General features: G+C 46.9%; 1 protein-coding gene across 1 annotated transcript in view; it reads left to right on the top strand.

Annotated features, from left to right (window-relative positions):
• The window catches only part of LOC144144216 (protein MMS22-like), a 64,990-nt gene that overhangs the window by 41,963 nt on the left and 5,621 nt on the right, over nt 1–17,406 (top strand). Inside the window, exons 20-27 of the mRNA XM_077675586.1 lie at nt 558–634; nt 1,681–1,813; nt 4,307–4,390; nt 6,825–6,983; nt 8,947–9,274; nt 12,586–12,705; nt 14,491–14,589; nt 15,218–15,262. Of these exons, the coding sequence (XP_077531712.1) occupies nt 558–634; nt 1,681–1,813; nt 4,307–4,390; nt 6,825–6,983; nt 8,947–9,274; nt 12,586–12,705; nt 14,491–14,589; nt 15,218–15,262 (1,045 nt within the window). The remainder of the gene's footprint in view (nt 1–557; nt 635–1,680; nt 1,814–4,306; nt 4,391–6,824; nt 6,984–8,946; nt 9,275–12,585; nt 12,706–14,490; nt 14,590–15,217; nt 15,263–17,406) is intronic.

Below are 17,406 nucleotides of genomic sequence, written 5' to 3'. Positions count from 1 at the left end.
TCCGGCGCGTCTGCGCAGACTAGTGAAAGACAGTCATAAGCTCGAACATTCTTGTTATTTTCCTTAACCAAACAATGGAAGAGGAAAGCGGGGAAGACGTGTAGGTTAATTCTTACATTAGAGGCACACGCTTTTTTTCTTTGTGTGTACGTGTCTGAAAACAAACTTGGTGTCCTTTTTGATGAGCAGTTAATGTCTTGTTTGTTTTGTTGGGATCACCTGCACATTCTCAACATTATCACTCATTCATTCAGTGGACAACCCCATTTTATGAAGCTGGCGAGAATTTTGAAATGTGCTGTAAGAGCCAGGAACTGGTAAAAGGGGGCGTGTAACAAAATTTGCATAATTTGAACTCGTAAAAAAGTATGGTGTATTTTAAGAGGGGATGTCGATCTTGGACCATACTCGATATAGAAACTGTGAAAGGAGGGGGAATGCAAGGTTACTTGTGGGTGCATACGTTTTGTTTTCTTTTTCTACAAGAAGAGCCGGTGTACCGCAGGGAACTGCACTTTGCCCTCTTTTTTTCGCCGCCACCATGGCTCTTGGCACAGGAGCATTCACAAGAGGAGTGTCGCCCGGTACGCTGAAGGTGGTAGCAGGGACGACAGGCTGTTTGAACGGCACGCAGGTGAGTAGATAGCATGAGGACCGCAGGGGGAGGAAGGGGGCATGAACCTAAAATGTGGCACAAAATGTGGTGCAGGGCAAGATCCTGACGCGGGCGTTCGGTTACAGATGGATTTGATTTCGTCTGTTTTTTTATTTAGGGACTGCAAGCAGCATGATACCTCAGGAACAGGGCGCTAAAAAGACATTAAAGGGTGCAGACGGGTATGATGCAAGCAGTTTTAACGGAAAGGGGAGACTCTAAAGTCGGAATGCTAGATAGAACATGATTTGGGGTGTTGAAGAGAAGTGCACAAAACTAGGAAGCTCAACATATGGGCTGCAGTCGGTGTTATCGTAGCCCAAGTCAGCCACCGAAAGAATGACTAAAACGACGAAAAACATTTAAGAAATCTCTTTGTCATGCTAGCTTGGAGGGTAAGCTGTGGGTCTGCCCTTTTTTAGGATGAGTGTTTGAAAGTGCCTGGTTCCTTTGAATGAGGAGACAACCCTCCCTTTTTCACCGCACGTTGCGAATGCTGTTGGGCTGTGTGTTGTAGGCTACTAGCTCCACCTATGTCCTTCATAAATATTCCTTCCAACTGCACAGAACTACACGCTCCAACTCAGATAGACTTTTCTTACACCATGGCTGCCGCACTATGTCTTGTTATTCTTCGCCCCAACAAACGTCAAGCATTGTCAAGACGTAACATTGGGTGGAAAACGTTGAACAATACCCATGATTTCCAGCAGGGAGCCACTACATCCTACCTACATTCCCAGCGGTCAAAGTTCTGAGAAGTATGAAAAGACCCTATACAGTAAAACCTCGTTACAAGAGACAGTGTTACAACAGACACCTGGTTATAAGAGACATTTGAATGCAGGCGGTTTGGTTGGTTTTTCTATGTTTGCCATGTTAGCAACATTGCATACAAGAGACCTTGGTTACAAGAGACACGTTTTTTGGTTCCCTTGAGTGTCTCTTGTAACGAGGTTTTACTGTACTTGGAACAAAGCCACCTGGTTGTCGGCCCCCTTTGAGTGTGCGGTTTCACCTCGCAGCCTTCAGTGGCGCCATCTGTCGGAGCACTCTGCAGTTCCTGCACAAAGCCCTGGCGCTCCCAGTCCACGCTCCTGCACCCCCAGCCTGCTTCACTGACCTGGCGGTCAGCATCACACTGCTGGCACTGGACCTGTGAGTGGGGTGCCACACGTGCAGTGTTCAAAGAGACACTGGGGACCTTGGATTTACAGTGTTGGACTCGCTGCAGATATACTCGGTTACAACTCAAGAACGGCACCACCTCATGTAATGTATCACTCCACCAAAGCGCCGGACCCGTGACGTCAGTGCCCGCGCGTTTTGAAAGGGGTTTGCATGAATGCGTGATATCGTCTGCCTTGTCTCACACAGTTTGTTTGTCGTCGCTGGAGTCGTTTATATGCATATTAAGTCCAAAAAATCACGGGAACGGCTCACACCATCTTCAAAATATTCCCAGTAACGCCCTACTTGCGCCGCGCGGAGAAACATCTGGCTACGCTGATAAGGCACAGCGGCAACGTCCGGTGCCGTTCTTAAGTTGTCACCGAGTACAGTCCGTTGGCAGTGTGAGGATTAAAACAGAAAGTTGGGCAAGGTGGTGCGGAGATAACGGAGGCATGTTTCCTAGTGCAAAAAAAGACACGAACACAGGAGAAGAGCCCCGTACTTGCGTGATTCTAACGCACCCCCCCGATTGTGACGTGCTGGTAAGTTTGCTCAGGAAAATTCAAAAACATAATTTGATGCCGATTCTTCAGCGCAGATGTAAGTATAGGCAGAATCTGAGCTAGTTGGATCATAATTGGTCTTATTAGTGGTCAGCCTAAATTTAACTCGGGACACAGACAAGGATGAAAGGATAAGAACAAGGGCAGATAAGTACGTCAGCGTTTGTGCTTTTTCGTTCGTCCTTGTCTGTGTCCTGAGTTAAATTTAGGCTGACCAGTATAAATAAGATGTAAGTAACCTGAAACCATGGTACTGGTAGAGGACATTTTAGGTAATTTTATTTGATGCATGCAATGGTAGCAGCAAAAATCTCTTGTGCTTCACAATAGCACCGCTTATCCAGTTCCTGCAGGCGTTAAAACTGGAGTGGGAAATGCATTGAAAGGATTTGGGATTTCAAGTGCCTTTAACTTCGTAATTCTAGACCTGACCGTTTAGGGTTGGCTCATTCACTGCAAATTTATGAATTCCGCCTGGAAGTCTTCAAGTTGCTGAAAACGCCCAAGCTTCAAGCCGGTGAAGCCATGCATTAAAATGTGGCTCTGCTTTGTTTACGTCAAGCACACACTCATGTTTCCGGTACGCCCCATATGCATGATGCCGCTCGATCCCCCTCGCTGTTGGGAAGGAAAAGTTCTTTGCGCTTGATGGGCGTTTCATAGCGGTATCTTTTCGGAGCCGTAACGACTGAAACGTCCTAATTGCAGCAGCAGAAATACATGCAACAGCTGGCCAAGGTATGCCCATTAAGAAATGGGTCCACCAAAATTTACTGAAGTGATGTTGATGGATTGTTTTGGATTGGATTGAGTTGGCTTTTTTGGGAGGAGTTCATGTGCCTGGCAATGCGGCTGGCTGCTTGTAAGCCAGTTTTGGTCTTGAGTCCGGTTGTAACGCGTGCACAAATTTGAAGGCTACTTGTAGCGAAGATAGGTGCTTGTTAGAATCGTGAAGTACAGTAAGTGGAGAAGAACGTGGGAGAAGGATAAGAAGAAGTGTCTGTGTTGTCTGTGTGGTTCTTCTCTGTTTGGGCCTTTTTTTGTGCTAGGAAACATGCCTCAGTCCAAGGATACCTCACCCCGTAGAGATATATGTGAAAATATTAAAGCCGTTCCGCTCAACGCGAAAGCTGTCGGAAGTGCAGAGCAGGGATTCGCCATAATGGGCTGTGGCACCGTTATCCGCTCACTCTTACGACCCATCACGCTCTTCGCCCTGTCTCATTCCTTTCCTGATGAATTAAACAGACGTTTGTCCAATGCATTTCAAATTTCCCGCCTTCGCAGTGCTTGCACGCCCCTTGCCTGACACTGCACCAGCGGGAGTTCCGTTATTTTTGTGCTCGCTTTTCCTCCCGCATGTGCCAGCGTTGCACTGCCACTTTTTTTCGCTTACTATCGTAAAAACCAACCCGACGAGCGTTCCGAACTAAATGAACAGTGGCGCTGCCGGCTAATTACGTATATTTTGCCTCAAATGTACCTTCACACCAAACAGTTTTCTTTGTGCTAAACAACGAGGAGATGTATGACAAGTGCCAGTGGTTCACAAGTTTCGAACGCTTAGGACTGTATAAACTACTTAGCTCTTGAAGCCTCTGGGTTACGCCGCGACAACCAAACGCCGTGTGGCTCTACGTGGGTGCAGCGAGCGAGCCACGACGACAAGGCAAGCCCCTAAAGTGCTCTGCACTTAAAACAAATGTCACATTGCTTCGCGGGGTGTCTGCACTGAGTCTGAGATGGATACTCGAAGGGTCCCACTGAAGCGCATTGAAGGGAACAACCGGACACGATGTTGAGCCATTGTTGCAGTATTCCTCGTTGCATTTGGTGCCCAGTCGCAAGATTTGACGCTCTCCTTTGCAAGTGAGCAGCCATTGTTGCGGGTATGTTTTGGTGCTTTTTTCCCCAGGCCACCACCGCAATCAGGACCAGTGAAGGCCAGCTTTGTGAGCCTCTTCGACCACTTTGGCTGTTCACCTCACACACACCCCAGGTGGGTTTTGTGTTTCATTCACCTAGGTTTCATGGGAAGGGTTTTGTTGACGGGTATGTGTACTTGTTTTCTAATTGGGTCAGTTATTTCAAATAAGGGAGCGCAGAATATTTTTTCGAAGAACCACGTTAGCGACTCGAGCGACGTCAATGTGAACTCCAGTTACCACAGTTTGTTGGGTCGCTTGGTCGTATCAGACACACTAGGCCGACGCGATGGCGACGCAGACAAGTCGCCAAACCATCGGTCAGCTGCCGAATTGCAAGACCGTGTTGTCACACGCCGACGGCGACACAAACACGTCGGCCGATGGAAAGTCGCCGTAGTGTGACTGACTCGCCGACCGAAGACGCCAACAAAACCGGTCGCCCGACTGTTTGCCCGACGCGTCGTCGGGAATCGACCGAGAAGCGAAAACTGCGCCCCGACAACATTCGTGCCGCAATGAATGCAGCGCTATTTTGTTAGTTTCTGGAGTGTAATAAACTCACTAAGGTCCATGAAGCTCATACAGCTCAACACTAGCGCTAATGCGATCCGTATTTTGGCGTTCGGCGCTTCGGCCGTGCTCTTCGGCGACGCCGCTAACCCGGAGCTGCAAACTGCATATGCACGTGCGATCGGCTCGCCTGTAGTAAATATAAGGTCAGTTTCGTGCAGAAGAAGAGTTACGTAGGGTAATTTGGGTAATAAGAGATCAATATCGGCGAAGGTTTTTAACGTAAAACGTAAAACCAAATTACAACAAGCACTATTCCTACAGTGCAAAATCGCAGTCGCAGCCGGGCCCACTCATTTTCGCGAGCGCTTTCGCGAAGGAGCACAGTTGATGGCGATAAGCTATTGCAGGAGCTTCGCAGAACTTTGCTGCGCAAGTGCTATTCAAGAAATTTCAGTTTACCAGCCAGGAATTCTGTAAACTAGCTAGTAAACGCCGACGTACGACTCAAAGGATGGGCCTCCATCTAGTACACCGGCTACTTCGCAGCCGGAGCCTCATTTGTGCGGTGGCGCAGTGGTCTCGCACGTCACGCCCGCTCGGCGGTCAACGTTGCAAATTCAATTCGTGACAAAGACCTTTTTTTTTTTTTGAGCGGTTACATTTTTATGGTTTGCTTGCATATCCATGGCTTTCATTTGTCTGCATCCGAGGATGCAGACAAAGAGCCCATGTCGGCGCTGTCGCGGCTTGACATGACGAGCCGGCGTGTTTACTTCCGTGGTGAAGCACGTGTGTGCGGGAGCAGACGCCGCAGTAAAGTCGCAGCGTACCGCAGCGCCGCATGGTAGACACACGTGGCAGAGCCTCCTCGCAACACTGTGACGTCACTGCTTGAATGGGCGCCCAGAAACAAACCGAATCCTGTTCACATAAATCGTGCAATAATAAATTTTTTACTCAGAATATGTGCATGTGAGAGCATGTATCATGCTTTCTAAAGAAATATAAAGCGTTTGCAACAAAGAATGCACAAACAACAAATTTGGTGGCACAACACCTTTAACAGTTCGTTTGGTTTCACTCTTCCTTACTCCCCTTCCCCACTAAACGTGCAACAAATGTTTTTCGTTGTGCAATCTCTTTACGTCGTTAAGGCATATTATTTATTGTCTTATGTCATGCATACTTTGCATCTATTTGTGCACTATCGCTGTTTCTATACGAACTCACTCCGTGCCATTTCTGTAATTCACTTACTTGGTACAAGGGACCAAGTGTTGTGCTTAGTACCTTGTGTGCAATTTTGTGTAGTTTGTTATCCTCTCTAAGACGCTGTCTAACTCAGAACTTTGCAGTCACTTCACGGGAACCTTACAACTAACGTGATAAGGAGCAAGCCTGCTCGCAACCTGGTGTCAGCATCTCCTTTGTCATGTACCATTGTCCCTAAAGAAGAAAGTTTATGACAGCTGCATATTACCGGTACTCACCTACGGGGCAGAAACTTGGGGGGTCATTAAAAGGGTTCAACTTAGGTAAATTGAGGACGACTCAGCGAGCAATGGAACGGAAGATGATAGGTGTAACATTAAGGGTCAAGAAGAGAGCAGAGTGGGTCAGGGAACAAACGCGTGTTAAGGACACATTAGTAGAAATAAGAAGAAATGGACGTGGGCAGGGCATGTAATGCAAAGGCAGGATAACTGTTGGTCATCAAGGGTAACAGTGGATCTCTAGAGAAGGCAAGCGTGGCAGGGGGCAGCAGAAATGTAGGTGGGCAGATGAGATCAAGAAGTTTGCGGGGATAAATTGGTCGCAGTTAGCACAGGCCCGGGATAGTTGGAAATCCATGGGAGAGGCCTTTGCCCTGCAGTGGGTGTACACAGGCTGGTGGTGATCAATAAACAAACATGCAAACAAACAAGTGTTCCATCTCTCGACAACACCCCCAATTATGGGGTTAACGTATGACGTGGGTGCGGTGTGGTGCAGTGCATCTGGGCGCTTCCTCTGCCTGCTGCTGGAAGACGACCAGGTGTCGAGCGAGATTGAAACACGTGCGGCCAACGCTGAAGCCCGGATCGTGCAGTCCTGGCTGCGCTGCTGCGTCGCGGTGGAGCCCCCCTGCGCCGAGATGACACGCCTCTCGCGGTGAGATGGCTCTGCCAGCCGCTTACTGGGCTGCTGTTCCCTTAGAATGCAGTGCCGGCTGTTACGTTGTGGAATCCGTATTACCATCGTCGTAATTGTTGTGAACAACTTTACGGGTTCCTCCGCACCCTCTATGACATTCCATTTCCGCAGTTTTATAGTTGTAAGTAGGGTATGAAAGGCCTTCGCCAATGGATGCTCGCTGCCAGATTTGAAGGGCAGTGCAAAAACACGTGAGTAAAAAAAAATGAAGGGAGCTCACACTAACGCGTAAGACTTGAAGCTAGCGAAGCTGCACGCCAGCTTCACGACCGTCACGTACTAGGTTTAAGTCCATGATTGCAGCTGGTTTGCTTCTTTCTCACTGCCACAACAACCTTTACTCCATCACTGTTGGGATAAGTGTGAGCTTCCTTCATTTTTTTTAAAGTGATAATCATTGGACATCACCTTGGAGGGTCGTACGCTATGACGTGTCTTTCTCGTTCCAAGCAGTTGCCACGATTACAACTAACGCTGGAGGGATTTTTTATTTTTTTAAAGGGGGGGGGGGGGGGGGTCAATTTTTGCCAGTCTCCCTAAGTGGTATGCTTGGCTTGACAAACGTGCACAGTCGTCGTCGTGAGTCACGCACACACGAGCGCTAGGCATTTTCTTGGTTTTGTTAACTGCCGGGCGGTCGCCGCGAGGCCCACGCTTATGTACGCGCACTCGGCAGCTTCTTGGTATTTTTAACGGCAGACACGAAAAATTACGATTTGCCAAACAGCTTCGCTGTTGAAACTAACAATAAGAGATTAGAAAACAGAAGTGTGGGTAGAAGACATTCTGCTTCAAATTAAGTGAAAGAAGGGTGGTTTCGTCAGTCATGTAAGCGGATGAAGGACAACAGGTGGCTGCAAAAGGACGGTGAATAGGATAGGGCAAGACCAAGGAATCGGTCGGGGGGCGAACTGCAGAGCGATAAAGAGTGTTTGATATACAAGGAGCCATTTGTAGACGGAGTGCATGTGGCTGGGGCCTTTTGTCTTTTTCGGGTGAGAACTTTCTGAAAACATTTCAGTAATCATTCCAGGCCAAGGGACGACGGTAGAGAGCTTTCAGCTCTTTAAAGAACAAGGAGTGAAATACAACTTAACGAAATAAAGCTTGCTTTGCAAATTAGAAAGCATTTAATTAGGTCATTTTCACATATGTCTACACATTTTTTTCTTTTATGACTTACGGCAGCAGCCGCAAGCACTTGGGTTACTTCGTCAACTTTCTCCCGATTGAGAGCAGGCTAGTCAAGTTGCCCTGTGCTCGCCCCTGTTTGCCCCCAGCACAGGGGGGGGGGGGGGGGGGGGGCTCACTGTGGACTGGTTTAAAAGCAAAATGCTTCTTAGTGGGACCGATTGCGTCCTGTCACAAAACTAGTGCATTTCCCCATAGACCGATTGGTCGACCAAAAAGCTCTGGTAAGATCTCTGGACACGGCACGTGCGTCAAACCGGGCTTCCATTGTGTCAAAACGGTCACTTGAAAATCGCAAAAAAAAAAAAGAGCGGTCCCAGATAAGACAGTACAGTACACGTGTCGGTCATGACGAAAAAGTGTAATAGTATACATAACTTTATCTTTAAACTACGTATCGGCATATATATACTTAGTGCACGAAAAGTTATCGCATCGGTTCATTCTTCGTTTGCGATTTGGGTCTTTGAAGGTTTGATGATTGATTGGACGCATTTTTGACGCAGTTTCAATGCCAGAAAGCTTTCGCGCTTCTCTAAACTTTCTTTAGGGGGGGGATGGTAATTTTCTTTCGATGCGTGGAGCCTATGGGGAATTTCACAACCGGCGTATATTGAGTAACTCTGTTGGAGAGGTCGTTACAGGAGGGGCTTCAAATCACTGGGAGAGGCCACGAATGGGCCGTGGATGGTGGTGGTGATGATGATGATGACGTGTCCCACACACGCAGGATCGTCCTGAGCCGCAAGGAGTTTGAGCGCTACAACGCCCTGGTGGGGGCCGTTGTCCCATCCAAGGACGACGACCTGCTGACCCACGACGAGCTGGCTGTCCACTTCCTGGACTGCCTGGCGCAGTACGCGGACATCGTCTCGGCCATGGACGGCCTGTCTGCGCTCTCCCAGCTGAGGCAGAGCGTCGCCTTCTACCTCCGGGACTTTGCGACCCTGGTTGTTGCACAGCTGAGGAGCGGCACGGCCACCTCGACCCGTCTGGCCAACGTGTACTTCCTGTGCGGGCAGTTGTTCCGGCTGTGTGCGGGCCTTTTGTACACGAGGGTGAGTATGGGTGGTACTTTTACCCTTAGCGATGAGTCGCGAGGCCTTCCCTCTTGTGCTTGTTTTTGCGGAGTGGTGGTCAAGGCAGTGTATGATATGGAGTGTGTACGTAGATGTGAAAGCTGTCATGGGCACATTACCAAAAAAAAAGTAACAGTGTTACAGTTACAGTTACCTAAGCCAAAAAAATTAGCAGTGCTTAGCTCAGCTATGCCAGGATATACGTAGCGTGAGCTAAGGTTCAGCTGGTTATTTTTAGCTTTCCGGGTTGTCTAGGATTAGCTGATTATTATGTTCACTGCTGCTAAAACGATTTCAAATCCAATCCAGTGCAGTCTAGTCACTGCTCCTCGCACATGTGCAGCACGGCTCTGCAGGAGCCACGCGAAACGGCTATCAAGCGGCTCCGGCGCACCGTCAGACTTGGCTACTGTGCAACGGAGGCGCACAGCTGGGCATGCGCCGGTGCCAGTGCATCTGCCGCGGCTATGACGTCACTCCTCTGGAATGCGCAGACTGGCAAATGTGGAGACCCAATTTGCTACACACCCAAACTACAATTAGATTGGATTTCCAATACAATCAAATATAATCCAATCCAATCCAAACCCAGTCCAAGCCAAGCCAATCCAATCCAATCTCGTGCTCTTCGCACTTGCGCAGTACGGCCCTTTACGGCCCACGCGAAATTGCTCAACCTCGGCCAGTGTAGCTTACGCTACAAAATGTAACTCTGTTACAGTTACAGTTACTGCAAAAAAGTAGTGCCGTTACTTTTTTGCTGCTATATAAAACAAAGTAATAGATAACAAACCAAATAATAAGAGTTTATTTAATAGAAATGTACAAAGCCATGCGGAAAGACAAAATTGCATGTGGTAAAACCTAGACTAAGGGAACCTAAAAGGAAGCACACTCAAGCCCAACACCAACAATCGTTGTGTAGGTACTATTTTGTTCCATCAACTATTTTGTTGATTCACCCTTCGTTTCGTTATGGGTGCCCAGTTCTCAGTGGGCCCCTCTGCCATGGTCTTTCTTTACAAGGGTAGGCCAACTTCGTGTTCAGTGGAGATCTAATTGCAGGTTTCTGTTTTTTTTCTTGCTTCCACTCAACTCATGGGATAGGAAATAATTTTAAGAAATCCCCCGTACGGACCGACGTCTTACCTTGGTCTTCTGCGAGGAAAAATAATCATTTTAACAACCTTCTCTCCTAAACTGCGAAGGGAGCCGTGTTGTGGAAAGGGAGAGAGCGGATAAACATCTTTAATTTCGACCTTAATGGTGTGGAAAGGTGAAAGCAGAAGAGGATACAGAAAAAAAGAAAGTCCGAAAATGAGTTTTTTGTTAAAGTAACTGTAACGGCATTTCCTATCACAGAAACTGTGCAAAAAAGTGACAGTGTTACAGTCACAAGTTACTGAAAAAAGTAACTAGCTACCGGTAACGTGTTACTAGTAACTAGCTACTGCCCAAGACTGCGTGAAAGCCTCCCACTAATGTATTGGCAGGAAGAAGACCTTCGTTTGTTTTAGAATATTGTCTGCTTCCTTGTATGCCTGGCTTGAAGTCTAAATTTGCCCACATATATGTACAGTCTTTGTCAAAATTTTCTAGGCCAAGTTGAAAATGCACAGGCCACAAAAAAATCAATGTGCAAGCTTATGCCCCGAGCGAGGCTTAAACATTTTGTGCTGGAAAGGTAGAGAAAGGGCCTTTCTTTCTTACTGTCATGAAGTAATTTTGTCTGATTTAAAGGGGAAGCTAATTCTTTGTGCTCAAGAAGGCTTACGATTGGCCTAGAAAATTTATACAAAGGGTGTACTTACACCAAACAAAAAATGCAAGAAATATTGGAAAACCCCAAGTTTCGTGCTACAGTGACTTAATATAGGGAGGAGTTATGCAGTAGATGTCAGCACTCAAATAACAGTTATGAGTGTGTTAGATGCAGATCATCATTCAAGTGATACAATCGAAAGCGGCAGGTTGGCATTCAGGTGATACAGTCAGACAGATGTAGAGGCCCCCAGCACAATTGCCCAGTCATGCTTTTTGGCAGCTACCAACCACACAAACAAGATTCTGTGACATCATCGAGGCGTTGCCAGAAAGTGGCTATCTTTTCTTTAATATCGCGATTATTTGTTAAAGTTTACGATAAAAATTGGTATCGTTGTCGTCGGGACAAAGCAGTATTTTTAATCAGCCAAACTTTGAATGGCTGCACTTGCCTAATGAGGTGAGGAGCTCTCTTGATATCACTGGTGCTAACTGCTCGTCAGAATTACTCTGGTTGAACGGTGACTTGATGACAACAGAGTGGCTCTTCAGCTGTCAGTCGTGTATCGTGGACTCACTCAGAAGTGATGCAACCCTTGTATATTTGTTTGTTTGTTTGTTTACTTATTTATTTTTTGTTTGTTTGTTAGGATAAGTGCCCCCCCTTTGGCAGGGGTGGTTGGTAGTGAATTTACATTTTCGTTGCTGTACAGCATAGCCAGGAACAAAGAGACTTAGCAGTAAAATTTGGATTGACGATTTGGATTGATGCCTTCAGTGTGGTGCACCGAAGAAGCAAAGGAAAGGAGAGGAAAAAGGAAGGCATGTTCAATAGAGAAAAAAGAGCATAACAAATGAAAATAACATCAATGGGACAAACGTTTCATGGCTGACTCACACATGATTCTACAACACACATACTATATTTCACATACTATATTTCTGTGGTGTGGGAAATCCTTGGACTACCTGCAGACTATCTGCGGTGAGTTTGAGACTGAATCGAAAAGCCTCAGAGACCCACGTTTGTCTCGCCGTATATCGGTAGAAACCGAGTGAGATGTCAACTGAGCCTGTGCGGTAAAAAAGCACAACAGTTCCATGGTCAGGCTGCGCGTGCAATCAAAGCTCTTTTGGAGTTTCTTCGTAGCACAGAACTGGACAGAGTTTTGTGATTGAAAATTTTGGCCGCATCAAATGACATCATTTCGTTTTCACATTTTTTTTTCTTTTTTTTTTCTTTTTGTTTTTCTTCTCTCATCTAGCGTAGCAAGCCAGCCCGACGACTCGGCTAACATCGCTGGTTTTCATTAAAGTTACTCTCTCTCTCTCTCTCTCTCTCTCTCTGCAGTTTGCTTTTCCGCATTCGTGACTACGGCTTCGACTAGCAACCGCTGTCTCGGAATTCTCGCAAACATGATTAGTTCACAGTCTTGCATCTCCTCGTAGCTGTTGTGTATCGGTTGCTGTGTGGCGAAAAATAGCAAGGGCGTGTCAACCAAAGTTACTGCTGTGTACCCTTGCAGGGGATGGCGGATTGCCTGCTGCCGAAGCTGCTGGACTCCCTCGTGCTGCCCAGTGCACTGTACGCAGGGAAGCTAATCCCCCAGGCCCAGCTGGCCGCCATCAAACAGCACCTGCCTCTGGTGAGCTGGGAAGGAGGCAGCTTGGTGGTGTCCCTTCCCCCCGGCCGGGGTGGTCGGTAGCAAATTTGCATTTCCTTCGCTGTACAGCATAGCCAGGAACAAACAGACTTCACCAGTGAAATTTGGATTGACGATTCTTGCCGTGACATTGATGGTAACGTGCTCGTGTTTGAGCCGCGAAAGTCTGTTAGACGCAAATTTTTTTCGCAGAGAAAGGGAAGTGAAATAGTTTTAAAAGTGAATGACTGAAGAGCAAAATTTGTTGACTGTCGCAGCTCATACGAATGTCTTCAGACAAATACATTAATTCTCCACCGTGCAAGCCAGGCACGCGGCATTATTTCCCGGCGGAAGACATCTCTTGTCACTTAAAATAGCGGCACTAGGTAGCACTGCAGGTGGCCTGTTTGCATAGCAGAGGAATTGTAATAGTTTGAAGCAGTACGTGCTACTAATCACCGTTTTTCTGAGCCGTGCTGTGAAAAACGACGGGGACACTGGAACTGGGTAGGTAATCATGCATATCACATATTGTTCGCTATCGTGCTTAGTTGATGCATCTTTTCTGGTGGCCATGCGACCATACGACCAACAAGATTGGAAGTTTTTAGCAGCGAAGCTCTTTAGCAAATCGTAATTTTTCTTGTCTGCAGTTAAAAATTCCCCGCATTTCCCCGAGCGGAAGATTGTGAAAGTGCGAATGCACGAGTTGAATTTGCGCGGTTCGGTAATGTTCGCGAAAGAGAGATCACACACACACACACAACTACAAATGCATTTATTCACACACACCTATTTGTGTTGTCGTTGTACTTGATTGCTAGAGCGGATCTCAGCTTTGAAATTTCGTGTCAGTACTCCTTTAAGCGGGTGCATTAGCCCTTCTCACGCCCGATTCCTGGCCAATCCCCCACGTGGGTATGTGCCATGTCAGCGGCCAGGCAGCGCGCGCCCATCTCCCCCCGTTGCCAAGGAAGACGAGGAGATTCCTGGCCAATCCCCCACGTGGGTATGCTATGCGGACATCGCCGGTGGACGCAGGTTCAGGGTCGCTTAAGAAGTGCATCGCACTTAAAAATTCCAAAAAACTGGCGAGCGCGCGCTCCGTCCAGCAGTTAACAAAACAAAGAAAATGCCCAGCACTCATATGTGCGTGCCTGGCGACAACCGCCCAGCATCTCCTGTGCACGTTTTTCAAGCCAAGCATAATCGCTTAAAGAGATTGGCCAGGATTAGCCAAAAAAAAAGAAAGAAAGAAAAAAACAAAAAAGAAAACTCCAGCGTTGCTGTAATCATGGCAACACTTGCTCGGAACGAGAAAGACACATCATAGCGTACGCCATTCCAAGGTGATGTCCAATGATTATCACTTCCAGAAAATGAAAGGAGCTCGCACTTATAGCAGCAATGATGAAGTAAAGGTCGTTGCAGTAGGGAAGGAGAAGCAAATCAGCTGCAATCGCGGACTTGAACCTTCGTGATGGTCGTGAAGGTTGCGTACAGCTTCACTACCTTCAAGTCTTACGCCTTAGTGTGAGCTTCCTTCATTTTTTTTAATCACTTTTCATAATTCAATATTGGTTTATTTAGTGTTTACTGTTCATTACTTGCTCAATCTGTTCACTGTTTAATATGTGATCAGTCCCGGCATTGTTCCACCATCCTTTCTGACTATTTAAAATAATACAACCTACCAACTCTCCCAACAGTACACTTTGCTAAGTGTTGTTCGCCCCGCAATATTTGGCATGCTCTTTTACTCTCTCCCTGCGTTCAACCGTGCAGTTCGTGTGCGGTCTTCTGACCCTGAGCCCACAGACCGACGCCTACATTGAACGGAAGCTGAAGGACATCGTCGTCCACTACCTGCCAATGTTCCCCACGGTAGGTCAAGCTTCACAGCTCAATACAGCCAAGCCGACGGCCAAAGCCGAAGCCGGTTGCTTCCTGAAGCTATTCGCTGTGGGAAGCGAATCTTATTTCCAGCACAGAAGATTGATAGAGGGGAGCCGATGGCCAAAGCCAGAACGAATGGCTTCCCGCAGCCAATGGCTTCAAAGAAGCTGAGATTGTCACTTCTGAATTTGTAGTTTTTTAGCGTGATATGTTTCGTCCCTGCCTGCACTAAGGGCTAAGGGCTTTTGTTAAGGGTTTTTTTGGTGTGTCATGTGTGGGAGTCCCTGTTCTGAATGTGGAGTGCTGTCATTATTCTACTGTGCTATGCTGTGGCGGCGAAGAAGAGGATAAAATACCACTGGCCGATAAGTCAGAAGTTGTCATTTCATTCATTAACAAACACCCGCACAATGCTTGCAGTGTTGTGTTAGCTGGGTTGCAGAAAGCGATTGAAAGGCCGCTCTATCCTTTCATGTTGTTTTATAATGTTCGTAGTGTTTGAAGTGGCGGGGTGCAGAAATTGCAACCAAGGCAGTTGAGTGGTGCTTACGTTGCATGACTCCGTCCTTGTTTCACCGTTGTAAGTGTTGCATGCTTTTCCGCTCCTTCGTTGCAGCAAACGCAAAGCTCCATTCACCATACAGGGGAGCACCCACTCCTGGTGAGGGCGCACTTCTTTATTTTCTCCTGTTCGTTCGTGTTTTTCTGCCTCTCTCACGGAATAAAGCGAGCACTTCGTTGTGAACAAACTGTCCAGAGTGTAGGAAAAGGGAGCGGGAAATTCGATTCCTACATTTTTGATTCTTTAAAATGTCCTTTACACTACATGTGTTCCAGAGGGGATAGCTTCGATATGTTTTCCCTGAAGTTCGAAGACGTTTTACAATGGCTTAAATAAAGGCACAGCGCCTCAGGCCCAAGAATATGCAAAAGTAAAAAAAAAAAAAAAAAAAAGGAAAATGCAGGGCAAGGTATCTCACGAAAGTTCATTGGAAGGCTATAGTGTGGGAAGAAATGTTTCAAGACATTGTATGAAGCCCTAGTTCAGTGCTAAGTGTAATGAAAAGAATGGCGTAACTTGGTGGCAAAGCAGTGGCAACACAGCATGTGTTCCGCACGTCTCTACTGGAATATTCAAGGCTAATGTGAGATGCTTTTCTTACATTCGTTTTTTAAAATCGCCCTTTGAAAGCAAAAAAATGGCATGTTGTGTTAAAGAAAGTGCACCTGTGGCATTTAAACTTGTAACAGCATGACTTTATGCTATTTTATCTTGGTTTCTTTAGAACAATAGAACTAGGAACACGGCACCCTTATGTTTCGCAATACCGGGCTCAAGAAGCTTGTTGTGACCCCCTGTCAAACGTTGGGTGCAAATTTTGACGTTCAGAGGGTGGGGTTTTTGGATTACCAGTTGTGGACTCTCTGTGACCTCTTGGAGCTTGGGGAGGCAGTTGGGCATTCATTTTTCTCATATACGCCTCGAGCTTCGCGATCGCTGCGCCGCCTGCCGCCGCTTCTCCGCGGCGTTGACGGGATTTGCGCTGCGTGGCTGATAGGGGCTCGTGCAGTGTTTTGGTTCTGTTTAGCTTCTTTTCGCCTTTCCGTGCCTCTTAAAAAACACTGTTATGGTGACGTCTATAGGCAAAGAGTACGTTTAGGTCACTTAAAAAGCAGCTGCGTCTTCGTAGAGTACGCGATCGCCAGCAAGAGCTACCCGGGGACGCGGTTGACACGGCAGCAACATATCACCCATGTCACCTCCAAAACATCAGGCACAAATGAATTCTACTGCCTCCTCGTTTAGACCTGATACTGGCACAATGAGCAGTTGGCTTCATTTTGCAGCATGGACAACGAATGCGGCTTCGTTGGGAATATATACATCGCAGAAAAATATGTTTCGGGGATGTGATTACCCAATCCCGGACAATAACTTATGCCTTTTATAAGAATATAAACCATGCGAAAATGTTAAGTATATTCCAAGCCTGTGCGTCGTTAAATATGTGCCCACACACGCCATATTGCAAGAACCAAGGCAAGTTAATGAAACCACGGAAAAATAAATGCTGTGCAAGTGCGGTATTAAGAAACATAATAGCTATAACGGAAATGAAAAAAAAAAACAACAGTGCAGCTTCTGACATGCTAAAGACGTTCGTCGAAACTTAAGCCAGGTAGGCTTCACTAGACCAACTATACGCGAAATGCATTTCGCAAAACATGGGGTTGGGGGGGACGCTGTGTACAAATGCGGAGCGGAATCAAGCAATGAACGTTTTAGTAATCACACACACAAATCTCGCGTTCACTGTCCTTTTGTTTTTTGACTTCAATGAACAGCTGATCGTACGGCGGACGCATTTTTGAAAGTATACAGAGTAGGTTGTTCAACAAGCGATGAAAGGGGTCGTTGGAAGAGTGTGGCATGTGATAAGGCCCTTTGATTTCCGTTTCTACTTTATTCTACAGGCTCCCTGTGCCATATGACGATATTTCGAAGAAGCATTTAGTCGCGGACGCGGATTATATTCTAAGCCCGTGTCCGCGCTGCTCGCAGAGGATATATGTAGCAGATGAATGTTTGCGGGCGCTCACCTCACGACAAGACGACTCTGTCATGTGCTGATCCCCGAGTATAATTATGCATTTTCCATCGTACTTTTGTTGAATATTCTCAGAATTAGCACAGACTGGCTTGTAAATGGTGGTGGTCAGTATCAGAGGTATAATATTGGCAAACATAACTGGCGTGCTGTCAGGTACGACTGCTGTGCTGAATATGTAAGCGCACAAAACTGA

This window comes from Haemaphysalis longicornis, unplaced genomic scaffold (assembly GCF_048455015.1).
Source record: "Haemaphysalis longicornis isolate Haplotype H1 unplaced genomic scaffold, Haemaphysalis longicornis Haplotype H1 scaffold_67, whole genome shotgun sequence".
Classification (NCBI taxonomy): Eukaryota; Metazoa; Arthropoda; class Arachnida; order Ixodida; family Ixodidae; genus Haemaphysalis; species Haemaphysalis longicornis.
This window is presented reverse-complemented; position numbering and strand designations above follow the sequence as displayed.